This window comes from Lepidochelys kempii, chromosome 24 (genome assembly GCF_965140265.1).
Source record: "Lepidochelys kempii isolate rLepKem1 chromosome 24, rLepKem1.hap2, whole genome shotgun sequence".
Taxonomy (NCBI): Eukaryota; Metazoa; Chordata; order Testudines; family Cheloniidae; genus Lepidochelys; species Lepidochelys kempii.
The window spans coordinates 704,724-728,668 of NC_133279.1; the positions used below are offsets into that span (position 1 = coordinate 704,724).

Here is a 23,945-nt window from a genome sequence, read left to right on the forward strand (position 1 = left end):
AGAACAGGGGCAGGTGACATGTGGCACTGAGTGCACAAGGCGGGTGGGGACTCGATGGTGATGGTAACTAGAAGTGGTCAGTGCAGCAGCTTGCTGCTAGGTGACTCCCTTCACTCCTGCAGCCAGGCCCCCTTGGTGCGTTTCCTAGCTGCTCTCACAAGCAAACCGGGCCAGGGTTTGGATGAGAGAGTCCCAGGAATCACTCATGTGTTGCCAGGGGTGACTCACTGGCTGCTGCTCTTCCCTCTGAGTCAGCGGCAGGGAACACTGTGCTGCTCTGTGTCAGATGCAAGGTGCAAGCGAGGTGGATAATTCTGTACTGTCTCCTTCAGTCCCCTGAGCGTGGCACTGCTCGGGCTAGCCACCCCCAGGCAGCTATCTGAGCCCAAGCTGCCTACACCTCACCCACCGACTCCCCTGGTTACTCGTAGTGGGAAGCTGCAGAGATCTAGTCTTGCCTCTGACTCCTCTACCTTCCCCTCTCCCCAGGGCCCCTCCTTGGCTCTCAGCAGCCAGTGGGCATTAAATCAGGGCAGTGGGGGGCTATCAACCAGACCGCATGCTAAGGCTGCAGCCCCCCAGCTCAGGCTCCAGCATGCTGTCTAGGTGGTGGGTGACACTGCTGGCCCAGGGACGTGGGAAGAGTTGTCATTTCCAGGGTGGCCTGGGCCAGGCCATGCTAGCGAGAACCTTGCTTCCATGGCACAGTGACTTTCACACGCTGGTTGAAGATGATGAGCAAGTTCAGCAGGGTTTTGTACAGACCCCTGCCCTCCAGAAGGTGAATGCGGAGGCTGCTTCCTTCAGGGAATCCCTTTCTCCTGAGCAACCCAACAGCCCCATCCATGGGCTGTCTCCCTGGCTGGCACAGGCCCTGCTACAGGGCCCATGGGGCTCCCTGCAGCCAGAAGGGCCGGGCTGCTGCCTGAGTGACACATGTTGGGGCCTGCCTCCCTGGCAGACTCCCTGGGTTCCTTGCATACCAGCCAAAGGACTTTCGTGTTCTTAATTATTGGCTGCGCATCCTTCTGCAAAAGGAGCAGTTGATATCAAAGGCAGGAATGGGGCTAATTAGCAGGAGCGACTAATTAGCTGCTTCCTGAGCAACAGTGGCAGCAAGGAAGGCGGGACAGCCAGTTAGTTGCAGTCTCGTCCATGCACATGCGTGGCCAGTCATGGCCCGGCAGCGCCTAGCCATGGCCTTGGGCAGCTGGCTCAGCTGAGGGACGCTCCCCAGCTCCCAGCATGGCCCTGGCTGGGGCCCTGCAGGGTGGATACTGAGGGAGGGGGCTTGATGGAGCCCACTAGAGACTCCCAGTAGCAGGCCACCCTGTCGAGCCCCAGCCCAGGGCAGAGAAGAGCTGCCCTCGCCAGGATGATCCTGCACATCTTGCGTGTTACGAGGTAACAGGAGGTCAGCTCTGCCAGAAGCCGCCCCATCCTCTCAGCTCCCTGGGGACACAGCCAGGATCAGAACAGCCCCACCCCCATTGGGCTGAGGGGAGGGGGAGCTGCTCTTTGGAGCAGGTTGATCCAAATGTGGCTGTCCCTTCAGCCCCCAGTGGGAGCAGGCTGTTTGTCAGGTGCTGTCCACGTGTTTGCACATGATGCCCTGTGTGACTCTTCCTGGGACAGGGCACCCATTGACTTGGGGGGTAGGGGAACCTGCAGGATCAGGCCCTAGGGTAGCCCCTCTCTTGCTCTTTCTCCTCTGCCTCAAACAGATCTGGGAAGGGCCCCCAGTTCCCAGTAACGCCACCAGAGCTGGGGGGGTTGAGTGCACCTGGGCTGTTGGGTGTATCCTCACATGTACCCACCAAGTTCTGGGGCACCAGGGGGTGCAGGCCCTCCACAGCCCCGGCCTGCTCTCTGTGCCTGGGGGCGCCCCGAGCTGAGGAAACAGGCACCATGCTCTGGCTTTGATTTCTTAAAAGGCACTTATGCTCATACAAAACAGCACTACAAACCAAGGCATCCAACAAAGAAGAGGGCAGCCCCCCAGCACCGCACTTGGCTCCCACCACAGCCCCCCTAGAATGGTTGAGCACAGCAGGGAGGAAGAGAGTCCCCAGAGCTGGCCAGGTGCATGGGGGTTGGTGCAGGGGCACTGCTGAAGTGTCAAAGGCACTATTCCCAATAGAGCAAACCAAAGAAAAATGAAAATGGCTGGAGGTGTGGGGGCATCCCTTGCGGCAAGGCAGCCATGACTCCTCAGAGCCCCCCAGGAGCAGCAGAGCCCCAGGCAGGGGGCAGTACCCGTGTAGTGCCGTGCAAGGCTCTTTGGCTAAGGCAGGCCTAAGGGGCGGCTGGCAGGGGCCGCCACCAGGGCAGGGGCAAGGGCAGTAGAATAACAGTGTGAGCATTGGCTCCTCCCTTCATCGGTCAGTGAAGGTACTGGGGGGAGGGAAATCATTCGACCCACGGGCTGAGGAGCTGGGTCTGCACCTGCCGCTGGCTCCCCACCACAAGGGCTCAGTGATGCTTCTTCCTGCCCCAGGACGGCGGAGATGGCAGGTCCCAGGCCTCAGGCCTGCAGGGGCTTGTAGAGCTTGTCCTGGTCCGGAGGGAACTGCCAGAATAACCAGAGCCGCAGGATGCTGGTGACTATCCCGGGGACGTTAGGGACCTGAGTGGGAAGGGAACGGGGGGGCACAGAGACAGGAGAGCTATAAATCCTGCAGCAGTTTTACTGTTCCCATGCCTTCCCCTCACAAGCTGCTCCATGTCCATGCACGTGTCATGGGAACACTGTATTGGCTGTCTGCCAGCCAATTAATTAAAATCAGGACCCATCGCCCTGAGCGCGGGTCACAAGGCAGCACAGGGGGCTCCACGGGATGGCTCGGGAACAGCGCCCCGCGCTCGCTGGGGGTCTGGGCCTGCACCCCACGATTCCCAGGGCAGCCCCCCCCATGTGGCAGTGAGCGGAAGGGAGGGGCCCCAGCCCTCCGCCAAATGGCACTCACCATGATGTAGAGGTCATTGAGCTGGAGGCCATAGAGCGTCCAGCTGGCTGAGGCCAGGAAGGTGGCCACAGTCAGTGGGAAGGACAGGCACCGGGTTGACCTGGTCCGGATGACCTTGGCCTGCAGGGAACACAGAAGGGGCTAAGTTCAGGGCACTGAGGGGAGCTTCCTGCAGATCCCAGCCAGGGCCCCTCCCAGAGTGACAGCTGTCTCCTGCGAGCCCGTGGGGCCAAGGAAGAACCAGAGCTGAACGGCCCACTGGGGTCTCCTTTGGGCTCCCAACCCCAAGGCCTCCAAGCTGAGGGACTGGGCACCTCACCTGCAGGAACCCAAAGGCCCCAGCATGCACTGCTCTGCCCCAAACCAGCAGAACGCCCCCCAGAGGCCAGTGACATGGCCCATGCCCCAGGCCAGCGCCCCAGTTAGACAGGTTCCCCTCCGCATGCTTCCCGCGAGGGAGCCACGCACCAGGGCAGCCAGGGGCGAGAGGTACATGCTGATGGTGAAGACGCTGCAGAAGAGCCCCAGGTGTGCCAGGCGCACGTCCACGTCTGGGGTCAGGAGGTTGAAGTAGCAGAAGCCGAGGGTCAACACCCCCAGCAGGGCCGTGCTCTGCAGCAGAACCCGGCGCTGGGGGACAGGAAGAGGGCAGTCAGGGCCGATACCACGATGGCACAGGAAACCCCCTCCCAAGAAATGCCCACCCCAGGCACCTCCCTCCTCATGCCAACTCCGCCCCTTCACAGGTATCCCTCCGAACAGGGCAGCTCCCCCCTCCCCCTGGAGCCTGGCAGGCGGGAGGGACTTGCTCTCCACCCACCTTCTCGGGGCTGAAATAGAGGTACACCAGGATATACAGGGTCTGCAGCGCCGCCCCGATGGCGTTCACGGTGATCAGTGTCCAGTCCTGCTTCAAGCACCCGTAGCTCAGCCAGCTCAGGTTACTGCAAGGGGAGACCAGGCTGGGTAGTCACCAGTACTGCTGTCTCTGGTCTGGGGAGCCCTCCAGCACTGGAGCACGTCCCTGTACGTGAACCTCCCGGAGCACATGCTCCCCACCACTGTACAAGCCGCTGGAGCGTGCGCCCTGCCCAGCTGTTGTCCAAGCCCCCCTTGTGACGAAGTGGGACTGTTCTTAATGTTTCCTCCGAATAGTGTGGGGGTGCCTCAATTTCCCCTAGGCAGTTCTTAGGTATCTAGGGGGTGGGATAAGGGTGTATGATCATTGCAGAGCCCTAGAGGGCAGGGGTGTGCAGGGGTCTGGACACAGAGAATGGCCGACACCCTCTTTCCTGGCCACTGATGGCCTGGGCCCTTCCCCCCTGCAAGGTGAGAGCTAAAGGGCTGGAGAACACAGGAATCCGGTGACCTCCTGGCCCGGAAAAGGGACAAAGCCCAGAGGAGGAGGGGCTGGAGAGAGTTTCAGTTTTGGGGATGGCTGGGGACATGGAGTGAAGTGCAGACGGGGTTGTCTGGCTCACTACCCCCAAAATTGACCCAGCTGAAGGGTCCTGTTCTCTGCACCTGCAAATTCTGTGTTAGACCATGTCCCTGTCGTCTAATAAACCCTCTGTGTTACTGGCTGGCTGAGAGTCACGTCTGACTGCGGAGTTGGGGGGCAGGACCCTCTGGCTTCCCCAGGAGCCCCGCCTGAGCAAACTCGCTGGGGGAAGCGCACGGAGGGGCAGAGGATGCTGAATGCTCCGAGGTCAGACCCAGGGAGGTGGAAGCTGTGTGAGCTGTGTGTCCTGAAGACAGGCTGCTCACAGAAAGGCGACTGCCCCAGAGTCCTGACTGGCTTCATGGGGAGCAGTTCCAGAGCATCGCCCAGGGACTCCGTGACACCCCTCCACTTGAGCCCCAACTCCAACAGCCACATGACCCTCCGGCCTGCGCCCCCTCTGTCCCCCTCATGTCAGCAGGGGCTGGACATACTTTACATCGGTGGTAAGGAAGGGCAGGAACTGGATATTCTCCACACTCCTTGTGCGAAACATCTGGCGCAGGTCAGTCCTAGGGATAAGACAGGGGAGAAATGCCTCCCATCCCCCCAAGTCTGAGGGGACCCAACCCCCCATCCCGGCCCAAGCCCCCCCCCCCCCTCCGAGTCTAAGAGGGCATTGCCGCAGTGGCTGTGACAAGGGTGACACCCAGAAGCAGTGGTGCCGTTTGCCATTTTTCAGCCTTGGTGTCAGGTGGTTACATGGCGGGTAGGGCCTGCGCTGGACTCGGTGTTGAACAGGGGCAGCGCCCAGCTGCATTGGGATTTTATACTGACTGGTGCACCCCCAGGGACGGGCCAGTCCCCCGGTGTGACGGCCCCCCCCAGCCAGCTCACCCCGCCCCTGACGGGACACGTCCCGCGCTGGCAGCGCCTCCACCCACTGCGTCCGCACTCGGGCTGCGTGAACCAGCTGCAGTGGGATGGATAAACCGGGGTAACTTCCCAGCGCCGGCAAGGCGCAAATTCCCAGCCCTCACGACGGCAGAGAAATGCTGGCAAACGGAACCCGCCTCCCCCCAGCCCTGACGGTCCCGAGGACGTCGCTCTTTTAAAAATCCTCGTGACTGAGGACAGCTCGGAGTTGGCCAAACTGTAGAGGCCCAGCCATGCCAGGAGCTGCCCATGCGAGTCACGGCCCGCCCCACAGGGCTGGGGGCAGGGTAGCCACTGGGAAAGGAGGGAGCCCCCAGGGGTAAGTTCCTGTGTCCATAGAGCTGCCAACCCACAGCGATGCCCAGGCCCACCCAGTCCCTAGTAATCCCTAGCACCCCAGCCCAGCTCCCAGCAACCCCCAGCCTCTGGTAACCCATAGCTCTTCCCAGCGCAGCCCCCTAGTAACCCACAGCACCCCAACCCCCAGCACCCCACAACACCAGTAACCCATAGCTCTTCCCAGCCTAGTCCCACAGCAACCCACAGACACCCTCAACGTCCAGTAACCCACAGCCCCCCAACCCAGCCCCTAGTCCCCCCCGTAACACATAGTCCCCCAACCCCCTGTAACCCACAGCCCCCCCAGCCCAGCCCCTAGTCCCTCCCAGTAATCCGCAGCCCCCCAACCCGGCCCCTCGCTGCCACCCGTAACCCACAGCCCCCCCAGCCCGGCCCCTCGCTCCCCCCCGTAACCCACAGCCCCCCCAGCCCGGCCCCTCGCTGCCCCCCGTAACCCACAGCCCCCCAGCCCGGCCCCTTGCTGCCCCCCGTAACCCACAGCCCCCCCAGCCCGGGCCCTCGCTCCCCCCCGTAACCCACAGCCCCCCGCTCCCCCCCGTAACCCACAGCCCCCCAGCCCGGCCCCTCGCTGCCCCCCGTAACCCACAGCCCCCCCAGCCCGGCCCCTCGCTGCCCCCCGTAACCCACAGCCCCCCAGCCCGGGCCCTCGCTCCCCCCCGTAACCCACAGCCCCCCCAGCCCGGCCCCTCGCTGCCCCCCGTAACCCACAGCCCCCCCAGCCCGGGCCCTCGCTGCCCCCCGTAACCCACAGCCCCCCAGCCCGGGCCCTCGCTGCCCCCCAGCCCGGCCGCCGCCCGGATCTGGCCCGGACCCGGACCCGGACCCGGAAGCGGCCCGGCCCGGCCGCACTCACAGGCCCGTGGCGAACATGCCGAGGGTGCAGGCGACGCAGGCCCCCGAGAGCAGCGGCAGCGGCGGCGGCTCCATCCCGGGCTGCGGCCGGCGGGGACCGAGACTGGGGCCGGGCCCCGCCGGGACCCGCCCCCGACACCTCCCCGGGGCCCGCCGGCCCCACCCCTCGGCCCCCCAACCCCCCAGCGCAGCCCCCGGGGCCCCCCAACCCCCGGGGCCCTCCTCGGCCCCCCAGCGCAGCGCCCGGGGCCCCCCAACCCCCTCGGCCCCCCAACCCCCCAGCGCAGCCCCCGGGGCCCCCCAACCCCCTCGGCCCCCCAATCCCCCAGCGCAGCCCCCGGGGCCCCCCAACCCCCCTCGGCCCCCCTCGGCCCCCCAGCGCAGCGCCCGGGGCCCCCCAACCCCCTCGGCCCCCCAACCCCCCAGCGCAGCGCCCGGGGCCCCCAACCCCCCCGGCCCCCAGCGCAGCACCCGGTGCCCCCCAACCCCCCCCGGCCCCCCAGCGCAGCACCCGGGGCCCCCCAGACCCCCTCGGCCCCCCAGCCCAGCGCCTGGGGCACCCCAACTCCCCCACAGCCCCCAAGTCACCCCACAGCCCCTCCAGCACCCCCCTCAGTATCCCCGTGCAGCGTCCACGTCCCCCCAATTCCTCCACAGCCCCCTATGTCACACCTCGCCCCTCCAACTGCCCCACAGCCCCCATGTCACCCCTTGGACCCCCACAGCTCCCTGTGTCACCTCCCAGTCCCCCATGTCACCCCACAGCCCCTTTGGTATGACACCAAAGCTCCAGCCCCTCCGAACACCCTGCATGTCACCCCCAATAAACCCCTACAGTGACACCCCTCGGCACACCCCAACAATCCTCAATACCCCCCAGTCCCACTCAGTATCATAGTATAACGGCCCTCCAACAATCCCCCCACAGCCCCCTGTCACAAAACCCAGCCCCCGTCACTCCTCCAGCACCCAACATTGCCCACAAACGCCCAGGGTATCTCACACACACACTCAGCAACCACCACCCCCCCCGCTGTCACCCCCAGCACCACCATCTGCAGTTGCTCTCCCAGGGCATTACCACCCCGATGCTCCCCACTTATACCCCCTGTACTTCCATCCCCTGACATTCCCAGATATTCCCCCAGTCCTTGCCTACCCCCCAAAATCACTGCCACCCATAACAGCCCTCCCTGGGTGCTCCCAGATATTGCCATCCCAGCCCCCTCCTCCCCACAATATCACTCTCAGATCCGTCCCCATGGGGCAGAGGGGAGCAGCGGGGAACCTTGTGGCCCTGGGCTTTGGGATGTGGGGGAATCATCCCCCATGACCCCAGGTGCAGGCTGGTCCAGAGAGGGGGTGATGTCCCCAGGGCAGGGGGCACCAGTGGCTCTGGCCGTGTTTGACTGGAGCCAGGACTCCTGGGTTCAGTTCCTGTCTGCGAGGCCCTGTGCAGCCTTGGGTGACTCACTGCCCCTTTCCCAACTTTCCCAGCCTGTCTCTGAAGTGGGGGAGGTGGAGCCTGACTCACCTACCTCCCAGGCTGGGAGCCGCAGCCCTGTCTGCACACCCGGAGCCGCAAAAGTAGCTAGATGGGTTCCCTGAACGGAAGCCGGAGCCAGGGCCTGGGCCTGGTGTCATTGTTGCACATTCCCTGGGCCCGCTGCCCCGTGGATCCACTGCGGCTGCCTCCCAGGCCCACTGGCTGCTGCTGCTCTGCGGGACTCTGCGTGGGCCTGGCTGCCCCCCTGTGCCCCATTCCTGCCGTGACGGTGTCCCAGCTGCTTCCCCCCGGCCGTGCATGGACACATCACGGAATGAACGGGCAGGGCGCGGTCGCGTGTCGTCTGCCCCCAGCCCAAGGACGGGGGGTTGGTGTGGAACAGCAGGGCTGTGGCAAGGCCAGTGCGTTAACCAGGTGGCAGAGATGGGGCGGGCAGCACCTGCTACAGGCGTTGAGAGGCAGGACATTTCCTGCTCGATCTGTGCCCAGCTGCCAGAGCTCGGCTGAGGCTGTTGCTTTGGGCTGATGGGCCTGGAGAGTTTGGTTCCGGCCTAACTCCATCTCCTGGGGTCTGCCTCTTTGGGAAGCGGGCTAGTTGCCTCAGGAGGCCAGCTCAAGGGCTTGTGAAGGCTGCTCAGGCTCCTAGGCCCCTTCCCATTCCCAGCTGGGCAGAGAGGAGCGAGGCTGCCATGCCTGGACCTTGCAGGTGCTTGGGGACTGCCCCCCTCCTTGCCCAGGACACTGGCGAGCCGCCGGTGACTTTGGCAGGGTGAGTGGCCGCCTCAGCACCTGTGTCTGCTCATCAGCTGGGCTTGGGGTGATGCCTGCACATCTGCCTGGATGTTGCATCTCGGCCTGTCTCCAGCGGGTGGTAATTAGGCTCCGGCTGTGCCAGTCTCTCCCTTGACTCATTGCAGCCTGCACCGGTCAGACCAGCTGCCAGCCACAGGCCACCGAGAGATGGCCTGGTTTGGAACCAGGGTTCCTGGGGTTCCCCAGCTGAGTGGGGCGAGGGGTTTGCTGCCTGTGAGCGTGAAGGGACAGCCTGGTAGCTGGGCTCGGTTTTGGCTCTGCTGTAGACTCGGGTCTCCCTGTGGAGCAGTTGATTGCCTAGTGGTGCAGCGTCAAGTGCTGTGGCCAGTGGGACCCATCCAAGCGCTGGGCTAGGAGGACCCTGGAGGGGACAGAGAGCCCAGCGCTTTGGGCATCAGATACCCAGGTCCAATCCCTGCTCTGCCACAGGCACTCAGCCTTTCTGGGCCTCAGTTCCCGTCTCTGCTATGGGGTAACAGCGCAGCCCTGGTACCTACGGGAGGGGAATAAATACAATCAGGGCTGCGGTGTTCACACCTCTGCTCCCAGGACAGTCCTGGCTCTGGTGCACAAAGGGGGAGTTGGCCTGGGAGTTGCCTCCTGGAGCAGGGTTTTGAAGGCATTTCCTCCTCCCCAGGACAGGAGTCGCCCCTCAGGCCAAGGCTGGGGAAGGGGAGAGGAGCCGAGCCCGGCCGCTCTGGGGAGCGGGAGTCAAAGAGATGCTGCATGGCCCTGGATGAGTCTGTTTGATTTTCGTTCATTGCTGCCAGCCACGTCTGTCCCAGTGGGGCTGCAGCTGCCAGAGGCCTGGAAACATAGCACAGCTCGGTGGGGGCGCAGGGAGAGATGGTCAGGGGCATTCATGGCCCAACTCAGCCCACCCCTTCAGAGTGAGTCCCCTCCCCTCTCCTCCGCCCTGCTCGGGAAGCATTTGTGAATCTAGATCGAAATAATGGATAGCGTCAGCCACAGGGGCTTTGGCATTTTCCACTCCAAAGCTCTCTGCAAACCCAGCCAGTTAATTAACTAATTACAACAGCCATGTAGCCAAGAGCCCACTGCTCAACCCACCTCACCCCCAGAGGCCCAACCCACTTGGCCAGCAGGACCAGCCAGCCATTTTCCCAGGAGTGGAGAAGGCTGGCAAGGGGCACGCTGCCCGGGGAGGGTCTTGAACCCACAGGAGGCCTCTGGTTGATAGGAGAGGGCAGCGCAGGCTTGGAGCAGGGGTCGCTCTCTCTGCCTGTCACCTTCTCTGTGGCTCTAGCCAGGGAGATCCAGCTGGGGCCTGGGTGCTGCCCCTTCAGCGGGGCCTGGATCTTAGCTGGAAGCTTGGGCATCCTGTTGCCCAGGTTGGGGGAGTCCCAGAGGTGCTACGGTACTGTCCTGCCAGGCCTGTTGGACAAGTGCAGTTGGCACCTTTCCCCACCCCTTCTCCCACAGCAGCGGCCCAGCCGTATCCAAAAGTATTTATTCAAGACCATTTGTATAAAAATTTCAGTGGTAAAAAGGAAGCTTTACAAATCGAGACACATTATATACACTGCTCTGTGCAGGGCCCAGCAGGTGTGTGGCTGAATGAGCCCCTCACCCCATCCAGGCAGCGAGGCGCACACAGGCTGTGGAGATGGGAATACAGGAAGTCTAGAGACCTGCAGGTAGTGGGAACTCCAGCCAGGCAGCAGCTACACTCAGCCTCTGCCCCACCCTGTTTCCTTTACAGGTGGCTGCTTTACAGAGGACAGGCAGTCCTGGGTGGGGCAAGGAGAGGAGGAAGAGATACTGTGGCAATGAGCCTAGGCAGACAGGAATGGGGCTGGGAGTTAGTGCCAAAGGAACTCCAGCTCTCAGTGTTTCTGGAGAGGCCAGGCTGGGGTGGATAGAGGGAATGGGGGTGTCATGGGTTTGGGGCTGCCAGCTCATTCCATCCTCAGGTGATTGTGGAGGACATGTTCATCTCCTTTGGGGAGCCTGCAGCCCAGCTCCCTGCTTCAGGCCAGCCAGCCCCAGGCTCCTGGCCAATGTGCAGTCAGCAGAACTGCCAGGGGAGGTCAGAATTTGGGGAGGGGGCACCTGCTCCAGACAGGGCTATACATTATTTTCCAGGTGTCACACCGTCCGGAATCCCGACACCCCACGTCACTGACACTAGGGTCCTGCGCCAGAAGAAATATTTTGCTCCAGGAGGTCCTGCTCCAGCCTGGGATGTGCTCAGCCCTACCGACAGGCTGTCCATGGGCCATTTGTGTGGGCCGCACATGTGCCTCTGCCTGCAGGACACTTCCACACCACCAGCCCGCAAGGCCTGTCCACTCTGCGCACTCCGCGGGGGCTGGCTCAGCCGGCCAGAGGTGCCAGCACCCCACCCCCTCCGAGTCCAGAGCCACTGGCCGGCCACCCGGCCAGGGCAGCAGCCGCAGTCGTCCGCTCTTAAAGCGAGTGGTGGAAAGTTCTGGCAGTCTCTTCTCTGGCAGTAAGGAGGAGAGGCCGCTCCCCGCAGGGCTGTGGCGGCTTTGGTTGCTCAGCTCAGCTGTGGGTCATTCGACCCGTAATACTGACCCCTTTGGGTCATCCGACCCGTAATAAGTCCTTAGGCTGCCAACGCACGCCTGGCTGAGACCCCAGCTGGGTGCGCACACGTGAGAGCCGCTCACGTGAGTGTTTGCAACAGCCCAGCCGGGGGCCTGCATCTCTCTGGGCCACAGGGTCCATTCCCGGCAGCAGTAGCCATCCAGTGGCTCAGCCGTAGCCATCCAGTGGCTCAGCCAGGCTCCCACCTCACAGGCCGTGCGGCACTAGCAGGGGCAGCAGGAGGCTGAGCAAGGTGACAGGGCTGCCGCTCCGCAGCGCCGAGTTCTGGCCCACACTCCTCAGGACCTGCACGTCCGCGTCGTCTGCAAGAGGAGAGACAGCAGGAGCCGCGTGAGCTCTCGGGCGTGGGGGTCCGGGGACTGAGCTGCAGCCAGTGGCTGACACCCAGCAACCGGGGTCACGTGTGAGCCGCAAGCCAACGGCGAGCCGGCCAGGCACATGCTGTGCAAGCTCCCTCCCGCAGTTTGTGGCTGCCCTTCATCCTGACCCCCAATCCCGCATTGCTCCCTTCTGCCTGGCCTGCAGCCCCCCGCAGCCCTGGCAGTCCAGACCTAGGCCTTGGAGCAGGCTCTTCCCTGTACTCTAGTGGGAGGGGATCTCAAGAATCTGGACTGAGGCTGCCAGATGCACAGCTCCATGGGGAACACCTTTGCCCAGCTGCCTGCTGCTCCCCACAGCCCCTCATATGGCAGAGACCACACCAGCCCATTAGGGTCTGTTGGTCAGAGCCAGTAACGTACCTGCCTGGATCCCCACCTTCTGCACCGGGGTGTGGACGGGCGGCGTCCCAGCTGCAAAGCAAACACAGAGACAAGCAGGTGAAGGGCAGCACTGAAGGCCCGTTACTGACCGCATGCCCCAGCAGCCAACCCGTGCCCCAGGTGTGGCCTCACCCCTTCTCTGCTCTGCAGCCTGAGTCGTTCCCATGCCTAGAGCCCTGCAAATCTGTGGGGAGCCGCTTTCTAGCCATGGACCATGCTGGCAGATCCGCTGGGGATGCACATTTTGTACCCGCGCAGGGCCGTGACCCTCCCCCAGAGCCGCAGGGAGCCAGGGTCCCAGTGACTCAGGCTGCCCTTCCCTGGATGCCTGGAGAGCGCGCAGGGCATGGTGATACAGTCAGGCTGCTGGGGCGCTCTGTGCCCGGCTGGGCGGGACCAAGACCCCAGAGATACTCACTGGTTTTGCCAGCCACAGTCACCTTCAGCTTCAGGCAGCCGTCCCCGTGGTGGTGAATTGGCTTTGCTGTAAGCAAGAGACGGGTGGGTCAGAGCTGTGCTCTCCGTACCCACAGGGGCTATTTCTCCCGCTGTCAGGAGAGGCCCACGGAGTCAGGGTCTCTCCCAGGCCAATCAGAGCAGGGACCAGAGAGCAGACCCTTGGGGGGTGGGGGACATGTAACACCTTAAAGACCATGTCACCCGCACATTAGTCCCTGCCTCCCACGAACCAGCGCACTCCCCTTCCCACTTGGCCTCCATCCTCCACCACAGCCCTGGCCAGGCCGCCCCAGCCCATGTGAGCCACCATAGTCCAGGCCAGGCCTCATACCCCCCAGCCCCACTGCGTCCACCCCTATCCCCAGCCAGGCCCTTCCCCAACCCCCAGCCCCAGTGCACCCATCCATAGCCCTGGCCAGGCCCCACACACTCCAGCCCCTGTGTCCCCAGCCAGGCCCCACCCCCGCCAGCCCCTGTGCCCCCCGTCAGGCCCCACCCCCGCCAGCCCCTGTGCCCCCGTCAGGCCCCACCCCCGCCAGCCCCTGTGCCCCCCACCATAGCCCAGGCCCTGCTCCCTGGGCACTCACAGATGTAGTAATAGCTATGTCCCTCCTTGAACTCCTTCCCCAGGGTGAAGGGCGTGAAGCGCTGGAACTTCTCTGAGAACCGCTCGGGGCCGTGCAGGGCGGCCGGCTTGTTGCACTCCCAGCGGATCTGCTCCTTGGAGTGGGGTTTGCAGGCCGCGTACTCCTCGTACTCCACCAGGTAGAGAGTGTAGCGCTCCATGGTGCGGGCCAGCACACTGCCCTCCTCGTAGTGCGGGCAGATGATGTCCAGGTAGTCGTTGAGCCGGACCTCCACTGTGTAGTCATCCAACAGGAACCTGGGGCCAGGAGGAGTGGGCAGGGGGCAGGGCGGTCAGCACGGAGCAGGCAGATGCAGGCAGGGTGAGACTGTGCTGACAAGAAGTCAGCCCTCTACTCCCAGCCAGCCCGCACCATGGGGGGCAGACATCCAGGGAGAGGGAGGGAAGGGGCAGATGCCCCAGATGCAGAGGGGCCAGTGCAGATTGTGGGGATGGGGGTAACAGAGCAGCCACTGAATTGGGGGTTGATTTCCCAGCACTGTATCTTGCCCCCCCGCCCCCTGACACACATCCCCACCCACCGCAGTCTGGGGCATTTTATGAGGTGAAGAAACAGATGGGAAAATAATGTGCCCTGGTGTGACAACCTGTTAAACCCTCTAGTGCCCAGCATGGGGCCGAGACCCCCAAGGCCCACTGCTCCCCATGGTGCCAGGCCAGGAGCCTTGGAGCAGGGAAAAACCGAATGCTGCCCTGGGAACTCCAGGTTCCGCCAGGGGAGATTCCTGGGAGCCGATCACCCTGTCCCCCAGACAGGCCCATCTCTTCCCCCGGGTGGGCACTGGACACACCCCAAACCTGTCCCATGATGTCACAGACCCGCTGTCTTTGCTCAGTGGAGATGCAGCCTGGGGGTCTGGGGGTTGTGGAGGAGGGAGACACCCCCGGGGGGGTGGGGGAGGCATGTCCCAGAGAATAACTGCTCCCTCCCTCGGTGTCCTGTTGCTCATCCCCTGGGAGCCAGGAGTTTGAGCAGCTGTCGCAGCTGCCCCATTAGCCAGGGCAGACGGCCAGTCTCTGCTCCATGCTGGTCCCCCATCTCATCACCTCATTAGGGCTCCTCTCCCCGTGCCGGGGCAGACAAGGGCTGCCCCTCCCGCTGCAGGCAGGCTCTCGGACATGGTGACATAGGGGGGAACTGGGCTCTGCTCCCTGAGAGGGCACGGGGGGGGGGGCAGCAGCTCCCCTCTCCCAAACTAGCTAGCCCCTGACCCTGCTCCAGCCCGTGGAGTCCAGGTACGTCACAGACACCCTCAGAATTGCAGCCATCTCTGGGGCAGGCTGCAGCAGACAGCACAACAGCTGGGGCAGGGGGAGGAAGCAGCTTCTCTCCTGGGGCCCACTCCTGGGGCCAGTGAGCCGGCGACCTCACAGCCCGAAGCAAGCTGGGGCTGGCAGCTGAGTGGTTCAAGACCAACAGCCCCCCGCTTGCCCCACGCAGCTGGGGAGGCCCCTCTGCCTGGCCCCAGTGCCCAGGTGGAGAGCTCTGGCTCCGGGGGAGGGAATCGACCCCTCCTGCTGGGGAGTTTCGGGGGTGGCTCCCAGCAGGCGCGTCTCCAGCGGGTAATTCCACCGGCGGAGTCCGGGCTTCCCCTGCTCACCAGCCTGTCAGAGCTTCGCTCCCATCTTCCCTGGGAAGGGGACACCAGGGCCCCGGCCCCCAGCTGACCCGGGCCGAGGGCAAGCGCCTGGCACGGACAGAGGGTCCCAACCCCCCTGGGACCCGCCTGCCCCATCAGCCCCACACCTGGCGCTGACTCGGGGGCAGATTCCGCACAGCCTGGCCACGGCCAGCCCCACATCCTGCCTCCTGCAGCTGCCCCACCGATGTGTTTGTCAACAGGCTTCCTGCCGGTGCACGCGCTTCCCCGTGCCCCTGGCGCCTTCCCCTGGCCCCCCGCCAGCCCCGGGAAGGAAGAGGCCCATGTCCAGCCGGGAGCTGGGTCCTGGGAAAGGAAAGGCCAGCTGGGTTCCCCCCGCAGCGCTTGGCGCAAACACCCCGTGGCTGGTGAACTTTAGCCCCGCCAGCTGCACCGGCCGGGTTTTTGGCAGGGCCAGGGCTGACCCCCTCCCGCAGCCCGTGGGGCGAGCCCGCTCTTATTCGGCTCCCCCCGTGCCAATGCAAGAGCGGAGTCTGGAGAGTGAGCCCGGCACCCCCGGATCGGCCCCAGTACTGGGGAGCCCTCAGCTCCCCGCCCCGGGGCCCCCGGACCCACCCGGCTCAGGCCAGGTCCCGTCGCGGAGCCGCGGCTGGCAGGGGCCGGTCACAGCCGGGGGCGAGGTGGGGAGAGGGAGGCGCCGCTTGGGCGAAGGATCGGTACCGGGACCTGCTGGCGAGCCCGGCTCAGCCCGCAGCCCTGCGCGCCGCGAACAAAGGCCGAACTTCCCCGGGCTCCCCGTTCGCCTCCAGCCCGTCTCGGGGGCGCAGCGCCCCCGGGCACCTCGGGGCTCCCAGCGGGGCAGGGCGGGGGCCGCCCCCCATGTGTTTACAAACTCCGCCGTGGGGCGCGGGGGCGGCCGGTCCCAGAGCCCGGCACCCGCCGGAGCCTGAGCCGAGATCCCCCGACGCGTGACCGGGGCACGGGTCGGGCGTAGCCGGGCACCCTCGGGTTGTTCCCAGGCCAGTTTCGTTTGGCTCCTTCCCGAGCGCCCCGGGGCCCGGGCTGGTGGGCGGCTCGGGGGTCCCGGGGCCGGGCGCTGGAGGAGGGCGGGCAGGCTGGAGCAGGGCTGGGGGCTGCCCGGGGCTCCCTGGCGGAGGGGGGCAGGCGGGATGCGGGGCCGCCGCACTCACTTGGGGTTGGAGCTGTTCCAGAACACGGGGTGCCGGTCCGCGGCCGCCAGCCAGCAGCAGAGCCCCAGCAGGGGCGCCCAGAGCAGCGCCATGGGGCTGGCCAGGGGGTCGCTGTGTGCCGGGCACGGCAGCCCAGCCTCCGCCTTATGTACCGGGCCCGCCCTGGGCGGGAGGAGCCGGCCCGCCCCCAGCGAGAGACAACAACACGGGGCGGTTCAACACATGGGGCTGTACCATCAGAGCAGCACAATGCTACACAAAGAACCACAACACCACCACAGAGCAATAGACCCATACAGAGCAAAACAAAAACCACACAGAGCAACACAATAGCCCATGGAGAAACACAGTCACAATATGGAGCAACATAACAACACACAGGCACAGCCACAGCACACACAACACAATGACAATGCACCGAGTCACACACACAGCTAAAGAACAGCATCACACTAGACAACAAGCAAATAGCAAAAGGACAACACACACTGTCACCTATGGCAAAACAACCTGGAGAGTGACACACACAAACAGCGGTACCATGATAACACACAGTACAGCACAAGGCCACACAGCAACACAAACCAGGCACCTGGGAACACTGCCCCAGGAGCTGGGTCCCGTCTCTGGGGGTGGCTTTGGGTCCTGTACTGGTGCCCACACGGCTCCCCTGTGTTATTAGACAGCACCCGAGTGAGCCCTGGCTCATGCTGGCGTCACTGGGCACGAGCCTGTCCTGGTGCGGGCAGCCTGCCAGCCACTCAGCCAGGGCTGAGCACCCACTCTGAGGCGTCTTGGCAGCCCTTGCTCACTGCAGGGATACAGGGCTCCTCACTTCCTGGCCAAAGAGTCCTGGCCTGGTGCTGGGCACAGATGAAGACCAATCTCCTGCCCCACTGAAGCCAGTGGGAGTTTTGCCAGTGGTTCGGCTAAGCTGTGGACTGCAGGCGGGCGGCCTTAGAATGGCTACCCCTCCCTGGCCCTGAGGTGGCTGCGTGTCAGTGATGGGTGAAGGGATCCTGGAGAGCGGCCAGCTGGCCTGCAGGCAATGCTGTCCCTACACACCTCCCAGAGAACCTGCTTTATCTGGTGTGTTTTGGGGACATCAAAAACATCTGGGCAAGTGGGGCTTGGGGAGCAGCTGATGAGGTGTAGGGGACAGAGCGAGATTTTGATAGGCAGGTAGCTGGATAACAGGCACCCGCCTCCTTTCCCCCTTATCAGCCATGTCTATTCTCCCAGGGCTTTGCACCAGCCACAAACATGCCCAGCTCCCCCACCCCCACTCCTATTTGCTCTCCGTTTGTTTGATATTGTGAAATACCTTCCCAGTAGAATTGCTTTGCCAAAGGGAGATTGCTCCAGCCTGGGGCTGGGGCTTTGCAGCGCTGGGGCCCTTTGGAGAGCCATTCCCGCATCCAGGCCAGACCCATGTGTCCTTAGCCAGCTGACCGGCGCATGGCTATGCCTCGCGTCTGCCCCGAACACCGATCCATTCTTGTTAAGCCTTGCCGAGCGACGCTTCACCGGAGTCTCGTGAGCTGATAACTCAGCCACGTTTGCAAAACAACTTTCCCCTTGTTTATTACATAATGAGCCATTGATTGTGGGTAATGTTGCATGCCCCACGCAGGCTTGGAGCTGGCTGCAGCCACACTGGGACTGGTCCCTGGAGCCGCTGGAAGGTCTTGGTAAGACAACTTCACCTCTGAGTCCTGGCATGGTGGCTGTCACCGGGCTCCCTAGAGCAGTGGGTCCTGACACACCTTCCCACACCAGTCACCTACCACTGGGCCATGTGCCGGTCAGGGTCAAGCACCCACACCCCCCAGGGCATCTCTCGAATGTGCATGTCACATGGGCAGCTGGATGCGATGACCACAGAACGAGGCCAGGCCTTCCTTCCACTACCCCAGGTCCACTGGGGTCAGCAAGGTGCCAGATCCCCCAGATAGGCCCCCACAGCCTGCCCAGACCCCAGCACCTGCCCCATCTGCATCTGCACCCAGCTACCATTGCTGGCTGCTGCTTCCTGTGGTGGTGGGGGGCCCTCACCGTGGCCTCTTTCATCTTCCCTCTTCACAGCCAGCCCATAACTTCTAATTACTGCATTAGCAGGACTCCGGCTCCCACCAAGCTGGCTTGGCTTGGGCAGCCACTGCTTGCATGCATTTGTAATCTCCCAGTAGTGACCTTTGGGGTGGCCCACATGGGGCACAAAATGCTTTAATCCTACACCCTCCAGGGCGAAGGTGGGGTTAGCCCCACTGTACAGCTAACAGGGGAAACTGAGGCAGAAAGTGGGGACAGGATCACACAGAGAGTCAGGGTCACAATAAAGCATAGAACCCAGGAGTCCTGACTCCCAGCTCCTCCCCACAAACCACTGGCAGCCCTGATGCCCTGGTGGTGATAACAGCTCATGAGGCACCTTCAGAGACCCCCCCCGCCCCAGGCTCCAGAGTTGCCGAGCCTGGCAGGAATTGAAGCAGTGGGCAAAGGGAGTTGTGAGACGACCCGTCATGCCAGCCTTTGCCCAGCTCCCTGGGCCTCTGCCCCAGGAAAGAGCCAGACACACCAAGCCAGGACAGGCCCCTTCCCGCCTGAAGGCCCCCGGGACACCCCATTTCTGGGACAAGGAGCAGCCAGGCCCCCACCAGCACAGGTACAACCAACGGGTGAGCTGAGGCTAGGCAGAGCCCTGCTGGTTCCCAGCTGTCCCTCCCCCAATTGCGCTGGGGCGACCTTCCCCCATGGCCAGCAGTAGCCTGGTGATAACAGGATTTATGGCTATGATTTCACTCCAAGGACATCACCCCGTGCACGCTTGCTGGAGGTGGCGGTGGGGGAGCTGGCGACCCAGGGGCCTCGGCATTTGCTCTGTGGGGATGAAGGATTCAGGGCTGGGGGTGGAGGGACAAAGCCCCAAGTGAAGTTGGGATGGCCATATGGGGTGGGAGCTCAGGGCCTCATGGCGAGGCCCGTGCCCCATAGCTGGCAGATCAAGGGGGTGATCGTATTGTCAGCCCCTGGATTTCCAATACAGGTGAGGTTTGGGGTGCATGATGAGCTCCCCCCAATCTAGGGGCCAGGAGTCTAGGTGCTGGCAGGGCAGGGGTGCCTCTCCACGGTGCTGGCAGGGCAGAAGCCGTGCTGGGCAAAGCACAGGAGCAGGGCAGGTCTGGGGGTAGGGTTGGTTTGGGGTCACCCCTGCGCTGGGGGCCCGACCCGGCTGGGGGGTGAGGTGAGGGCAAGGGGTAGGGGTGAGGTCAGTGCCAGGGCAGGGCAATGCCCACTCAGGCATGACTCTCCCTTCACATGCTAGGCGACGTGTGCAGGACAAAGGTGAGCGTGCAAGGTGTAAACATGGTGCGAGACAAACACGGTGGGTGGCGCACGCAGTGGGCGGTGCCCAAGGGGCCAGGACCCACACCTTGCAGGCTATTTATGGCTGAGCAGGTAGAGTAGAGTGCCCAGGTGGGAGCTGGCCCCTGCCAGCGGTGACGTGACTGGGTCTGGGGAACATGGCGGGGGCGGCTGGCCCAGCGCCTAATTCGGGAGCAAAGGCCAGGGCTGCTGTGTGATCCGTGCAGCCAGGCAGGTAGCTGAGACCTGGGGGTGGCACCACAGGGAAGCCTGTGCAAGGGGCGGGCCCAGGGAGGCAGGGGGCCCGGGGCGGGGACAGGCTCCTTGGCGTGCCGGAGGTTTAAGAGGCGGCTTGGTGCCCGAGCTGCCCTACAGGCCCTGCTGCCAGCCTGGTACCAGCGAGGCCCTTGTGCAAAACTTTCCTCATCCCCTGCCAGGGTCCCAGGCTGGGTGGGTCTGTGGCTTCCTGCCCCCACAACCAGAGAGGAACCTGGGACCAGCTTCCCAAGGCCCCCTCCCCCCAGCTCTTCTCTCAGGCTCCAGGTACGGCAGGTTCCAGCCAAGGGCTGCCCCTCCCCATGAGAGCAAGGCTTGGGCATGTGTGCACGGTGCCAGCATGGTGCCATGGGGGCTCAGAGCTCCTCAGGGCCCCACTGGGCCTCTCCCAGTGGGCGCAGCATTTAGGGCGGTGACTCCTTGGAGTTCCCATGCAGCCCCTGGTCTGGAAGGGCCAGCGCTCTCCATACCCAGCTCATACCCATACAAGGGGTGCAGTCCCACTGAATTCCTGGAGGCCACGGAGCCCAGCAGGGCCCTACCACTGGCCCTACCAGGAACCTGCCCTGGAGTCCCGAGTCCTGCAGAGCGCATGGGGCTGCCCCATGGCTGGGGGACTCTGGGCCAGGCCAGGCTGGGGAAAGGAGCCAAGTTCCAGGCATGTTGCAAAAGGGATTTTGCAAGTGGAGCTGCTACTCCTCCCAGGGCCTGTGACTCACCTCCCCCCACCCCCCAGCACCAAGGCAACCCCCCCACACACACACACTGCAAATCGCCTGGCTTTTCCCCCTGGGAGGCCTCTCCACCGCAGGCCAGGTGGGAATAGGGAAGGGGAGCCCCATGCCAGCCAGGAGGAGGGTGGGACGGACAGACGGGAAGCAGAGAATGGCGGAGGCCGAGAGGCCGGCAGCAGGGAGGAGAGCGCTTGCCTCTCCTTTGTGAAATGACCCCCCAGTTACGTCAGCAGCTCCCAGCCTGGCCCGTGGACGGACACATGGCTGCATGCCCAGCCTGGCTTGGGTAACGGGCTGGCTTGGGGGGTCCTGGGGCCACACTTGCTCCTTTGACTCTGCTTCCAGGGGAAGACGGGTCTTCTGAACCCTCAACAGGCTGCTCCCCTGCTGAGCACTGGGCACCCCCCAGCTATAACTAAGCTCCCAGGCACAAGGCTCTCCCTGTCACGGGGCAGGGAGCAGTAGGGCTAGCCTGCTTGCGGGAGGGGGCGCTTCTGGGCAGGGACGGGGTTAGGCTCACTGGAGCAACAGGGGCAGCAAAGCCCCCAGCCCCATAGCAAGGCTGGGGTGTGCCCCACACTCATAGGCCCCAGCAACGCTCAGCGCCTACTCGCTGGAGGAGCCAGGGGTGGGAAAGACGTTTGTGCGGTTCCAGGCCTGGCCAGCACCAAGATGCAGAGACCCCCTAACTGGGAATTGGGTCAGGCTAGTATGTAAAGGTGCAGACAACAAACTCCTTGTGCTTTATGGCTGGCAAACGCGTCAGGCGAGCCAGGCCTGACGCAGCACCTCCTCGCTGGGTGCAGGTTTTTACAGGCCACAAGGCCTGCGCCGGCTGCAAGGCCGAGCCAGTCCAGGAGGCCCAGGGCAAGCGGGGTGGCCATGCAGCCAGGTGTGAGTAAACGCCACTGCTCCCCAGCTGAGCCAGAGGTAAACTCCATTCGTGGCTGGAGCACCCGCCCGCAGGACCTGTCTGGCAGGTTTGCTGGCTCCTCCCCACGCCCCAGACAAGCCTAGACCAGCTCCATGGAGGCAGCTGCCTGCACACCCAGCTGCTGCAGGTGGGGAGCTAGGGGAGCTATGGGGTGGCAGGATCCAGAGAGCACAGCCCACTGGGCAGCACGGGGCACCCATGACAGCACTTGGGCACCCTCTGCCCCAAGATACCAGCTGGGATCGAGCCAGGCCAGCACTGCCCCCATGCCAGCCAGGCGCTGGTTGGATGCAGTAATGGTTTTGTAGTCTCAGTGAATTACCAACTGCAGGAGCTGGGATCCTGGAACCAGATTCCCCCGCCCCCATCTGCTGCTCTGACCGAGTTTCTTTGCCCAAGGGGACTGCTGGGGGCTCAACCCTGGGCCAGGGCCCTGCATCCCTCCAGGGTCTGTCAGCCCGTGGAGGGGGCTGCAGGGGGCTCGGCACAGGAGCAGGGGCCCAGCATCCTGCCAGGTCTGTGTCAGCCAGTGGTGTGATGTGAGATTCCTCCCACAAGGTTACTGTGTTACTGGGGAACAGTGTCAGGACACATTAGCCACAGCCCCCGCCTCCTCCAGCCATCACCTCTCCCAGCAGGGGGTGCTGTGGGGGGCAGGGCTCAGACCCTGGGGTTGGATTGAACTTCCCAGCAGAGGCTTTTGCAAACTAGGGAATCTCCCGCCATGCCCCCAGCAGCTGCTGTCCCTCGAATGCCCTTGCCCTGCACAGGGGAGGGTGTCAGAGCTGTGGGGCTGGCCAAGGCAGCTGGCTGGGAGCCCCTAGAGCTGCAGCTGGGAATGGGGGCCTGCACTGGGGGTCCAGGGCTCCCCCAGGGGTTGAACCCTGCCCCCGCCCCTCCAGGCCTCATCTGCATTCAAGGGGGGAGTTTAAACAGGTTGGACCAAGCTGGTGCTAAGTCCCGAAGGGAGACAGCTGGGGCAGCAGGGCCAGGTGTGCAGGACCTGGCCCAATCCCCCTCCTGCCCAAGCCATTCTGAAGGGGAGCATGGTGGCAGCTCCCCCCCGTGCCATCCCCACACACACTGGCCAGGCAAAGAGCAAGAAGAGGGATTTGGGTTGCAAACTATAAACCCAGATCCATTCCCTGCCCTCCCATTCCTGCCCCCGCCCCCCCAGGAGGTAGGGAGCCCTGGCCAGGCTGAGCATGTCTTACTCAGAGGTCCCTTGACTGCAGGGGGCCCTGTGCTAGCAGGAAATCGGGGAAAAGCTGGGGCATGGGGAGAATGCTGCTGCCCAGACCCAGGGAGGAGCAAGACCCCCCCCGGAGCTCAACAGACCGGCCCAGACAGGGACTGTGGCCAGCGGGGGTGGGGGGGCTGGTGGCGAGTTTGGGATTCCCCATGGGACCCAACTGGCCCCAGCGAGGGGTGCCAGGTACAGCAGGCATGCAGCTGCGAGTCAGCACCTGGGCACCTCTGCCATGGGACTGCCAGCACCAGGACCCCCAAACACAGCGGGAGGAGGTGCCTGGTGCATTCCCTCAACCCCAGCTGGGCTGAGCCCCTCTGGGGTGGGGGGGCCACTTACCTGGGGGCACCCCCAGGTGCCAGCTCTTATCCAGAGGGGGTGTCTCCTGCCTCTGCCAGGCCTGGGGTCCCTGGAGGGGGTTGGATGAGGGAGAGCACTGGTCCTGTGCAGGGACACGCAATCACACACATGCTCTTCTGCATGACAACATAATGCTCACACGCAGAGCCAGATGAGTGGCCACACGCACGGACATAGCTAGCCAGGGGCGCTGAGAGCCACTGAACCAAAGGAACCCTGGATACGATGGGAACCGCTTCAAGCCGGGGTTGCAGCACCCCCCGCCCCCCCCGTGTCAGCACTTACATACCCAGGGGCTAACCAGGACTCCGCCCACTGTGTTTGCCATGGGACTGCGCCCCCCCCCCCCCGCAGGGGGGCAGGTCTTAGGCTGGCTTTGCCCCTCCCCTCCCCCCAGCTCTCCAGGCCAGGGGCTGGGGGGCTGGACTCGAAGGGCCTGGTTTGCCTGGGCCCCAGCTCTGCCATTATCAGCCAGCCCCACCCACAACGCATGGCACCCGGCCTGGCACCAGCCGCACGGCTCAAGGGAGCTCTGTCCTGGGGCACCGGGGCCAGTCCCACCCAGGCTGCTGTACCCTGCAACCAGCCAGCACCCCTGCCACATGTCAGGATCTGGGGTAATGAGGATGGAGCACGGGCCCTATGGAGGTGCCGTGGGTCACCATCCCAGCCCCCACCCACACCCTATGCCTCCCTCCCCATTACCTGGGGGGCCAGCCCCACCTTCCCTGCCCCCCAGCATTACCTGAGGCTGGTGCTCCCATGCTGGACTCTGGGCTCCTGGGCCGGGAATCGCCAAGTCCCTGGTGACAGGAGACCCTGGGCGCTTGGTATGAGTGCCCTGCCCCAAGCCCACTCTGCCCCAAGCCAGCCCAGCCCCCGCCCACAGGAGCCCAGGGCAG

General features: G+C 64.1%; 2 protein-coding genes across 3 annotated transcripts; both read right to left on the bottom strand.

The window, feature by feature from the left end:
* Positions 1–1,911: 1,911 nt before the first annotated feature.
* SLC50A1 (solute carrier family 50 member 1) lies at positions 1,912–6,664 on the bottom strand. Of its 2 annotated transcripts, none has more exons than XM_073322940.1 (6): positions 6,557–6,664; positions 4,902–4,979; positions 3,787–3,910; positions 3,435–3,596; positions 2,967–3,086; positions 1,912–2,626 (listed from the first exon to the last, which is right to left on the bottom strand). In XM_073322940.1, exons 1-6 carry the CDS (start codon positions 6,628–6,630, stop codon positions 2,525–2,527), a joined length of 660 nt encoding a protein of 219 aa, XP_073179041.1. In that variant the 5' UTR covers positions 6,631–6,664; the 3' UTR covers positions 1,912–2,524. The 2 variants fall into 2 exon arrangements, with proteins under 2 accessions (XP_073179041.1, XP_073179040.1); XM_073322939.1 differs by lacking the exon at positions 6,557–6,664 and adding an exon at positions 5,305–5,780.
* A 3,668-nt stretch (positions 6,665–10,332) lies between these two features.
* On the bottom strand, positions 10,333–16,259 carry EFNA1 (ephrin A1). Its single transcript, XM_073322943.1, has 5 exons — positions 16,125–16,259; positions 13,275–13,570; positions 12,647–12,712; positions 12,208–12,258; positions 10,333–11,769 (listed from the first exon to the last, which is right to left on the bottom strand). Exons 1-5 carry the CDS (start codon positions 16,214–16,216, stop codon positions 11,654–11,656), a joined length of 621 nt encoding a protein of 206 aa, XP_073179044.1. The 5' UTR covers positions 16,217–16,259; the 3' UTR covers positions 10,333–11,653.
* Positions 16,260–23,945: the final 7,686 nt, after the last annotated feature.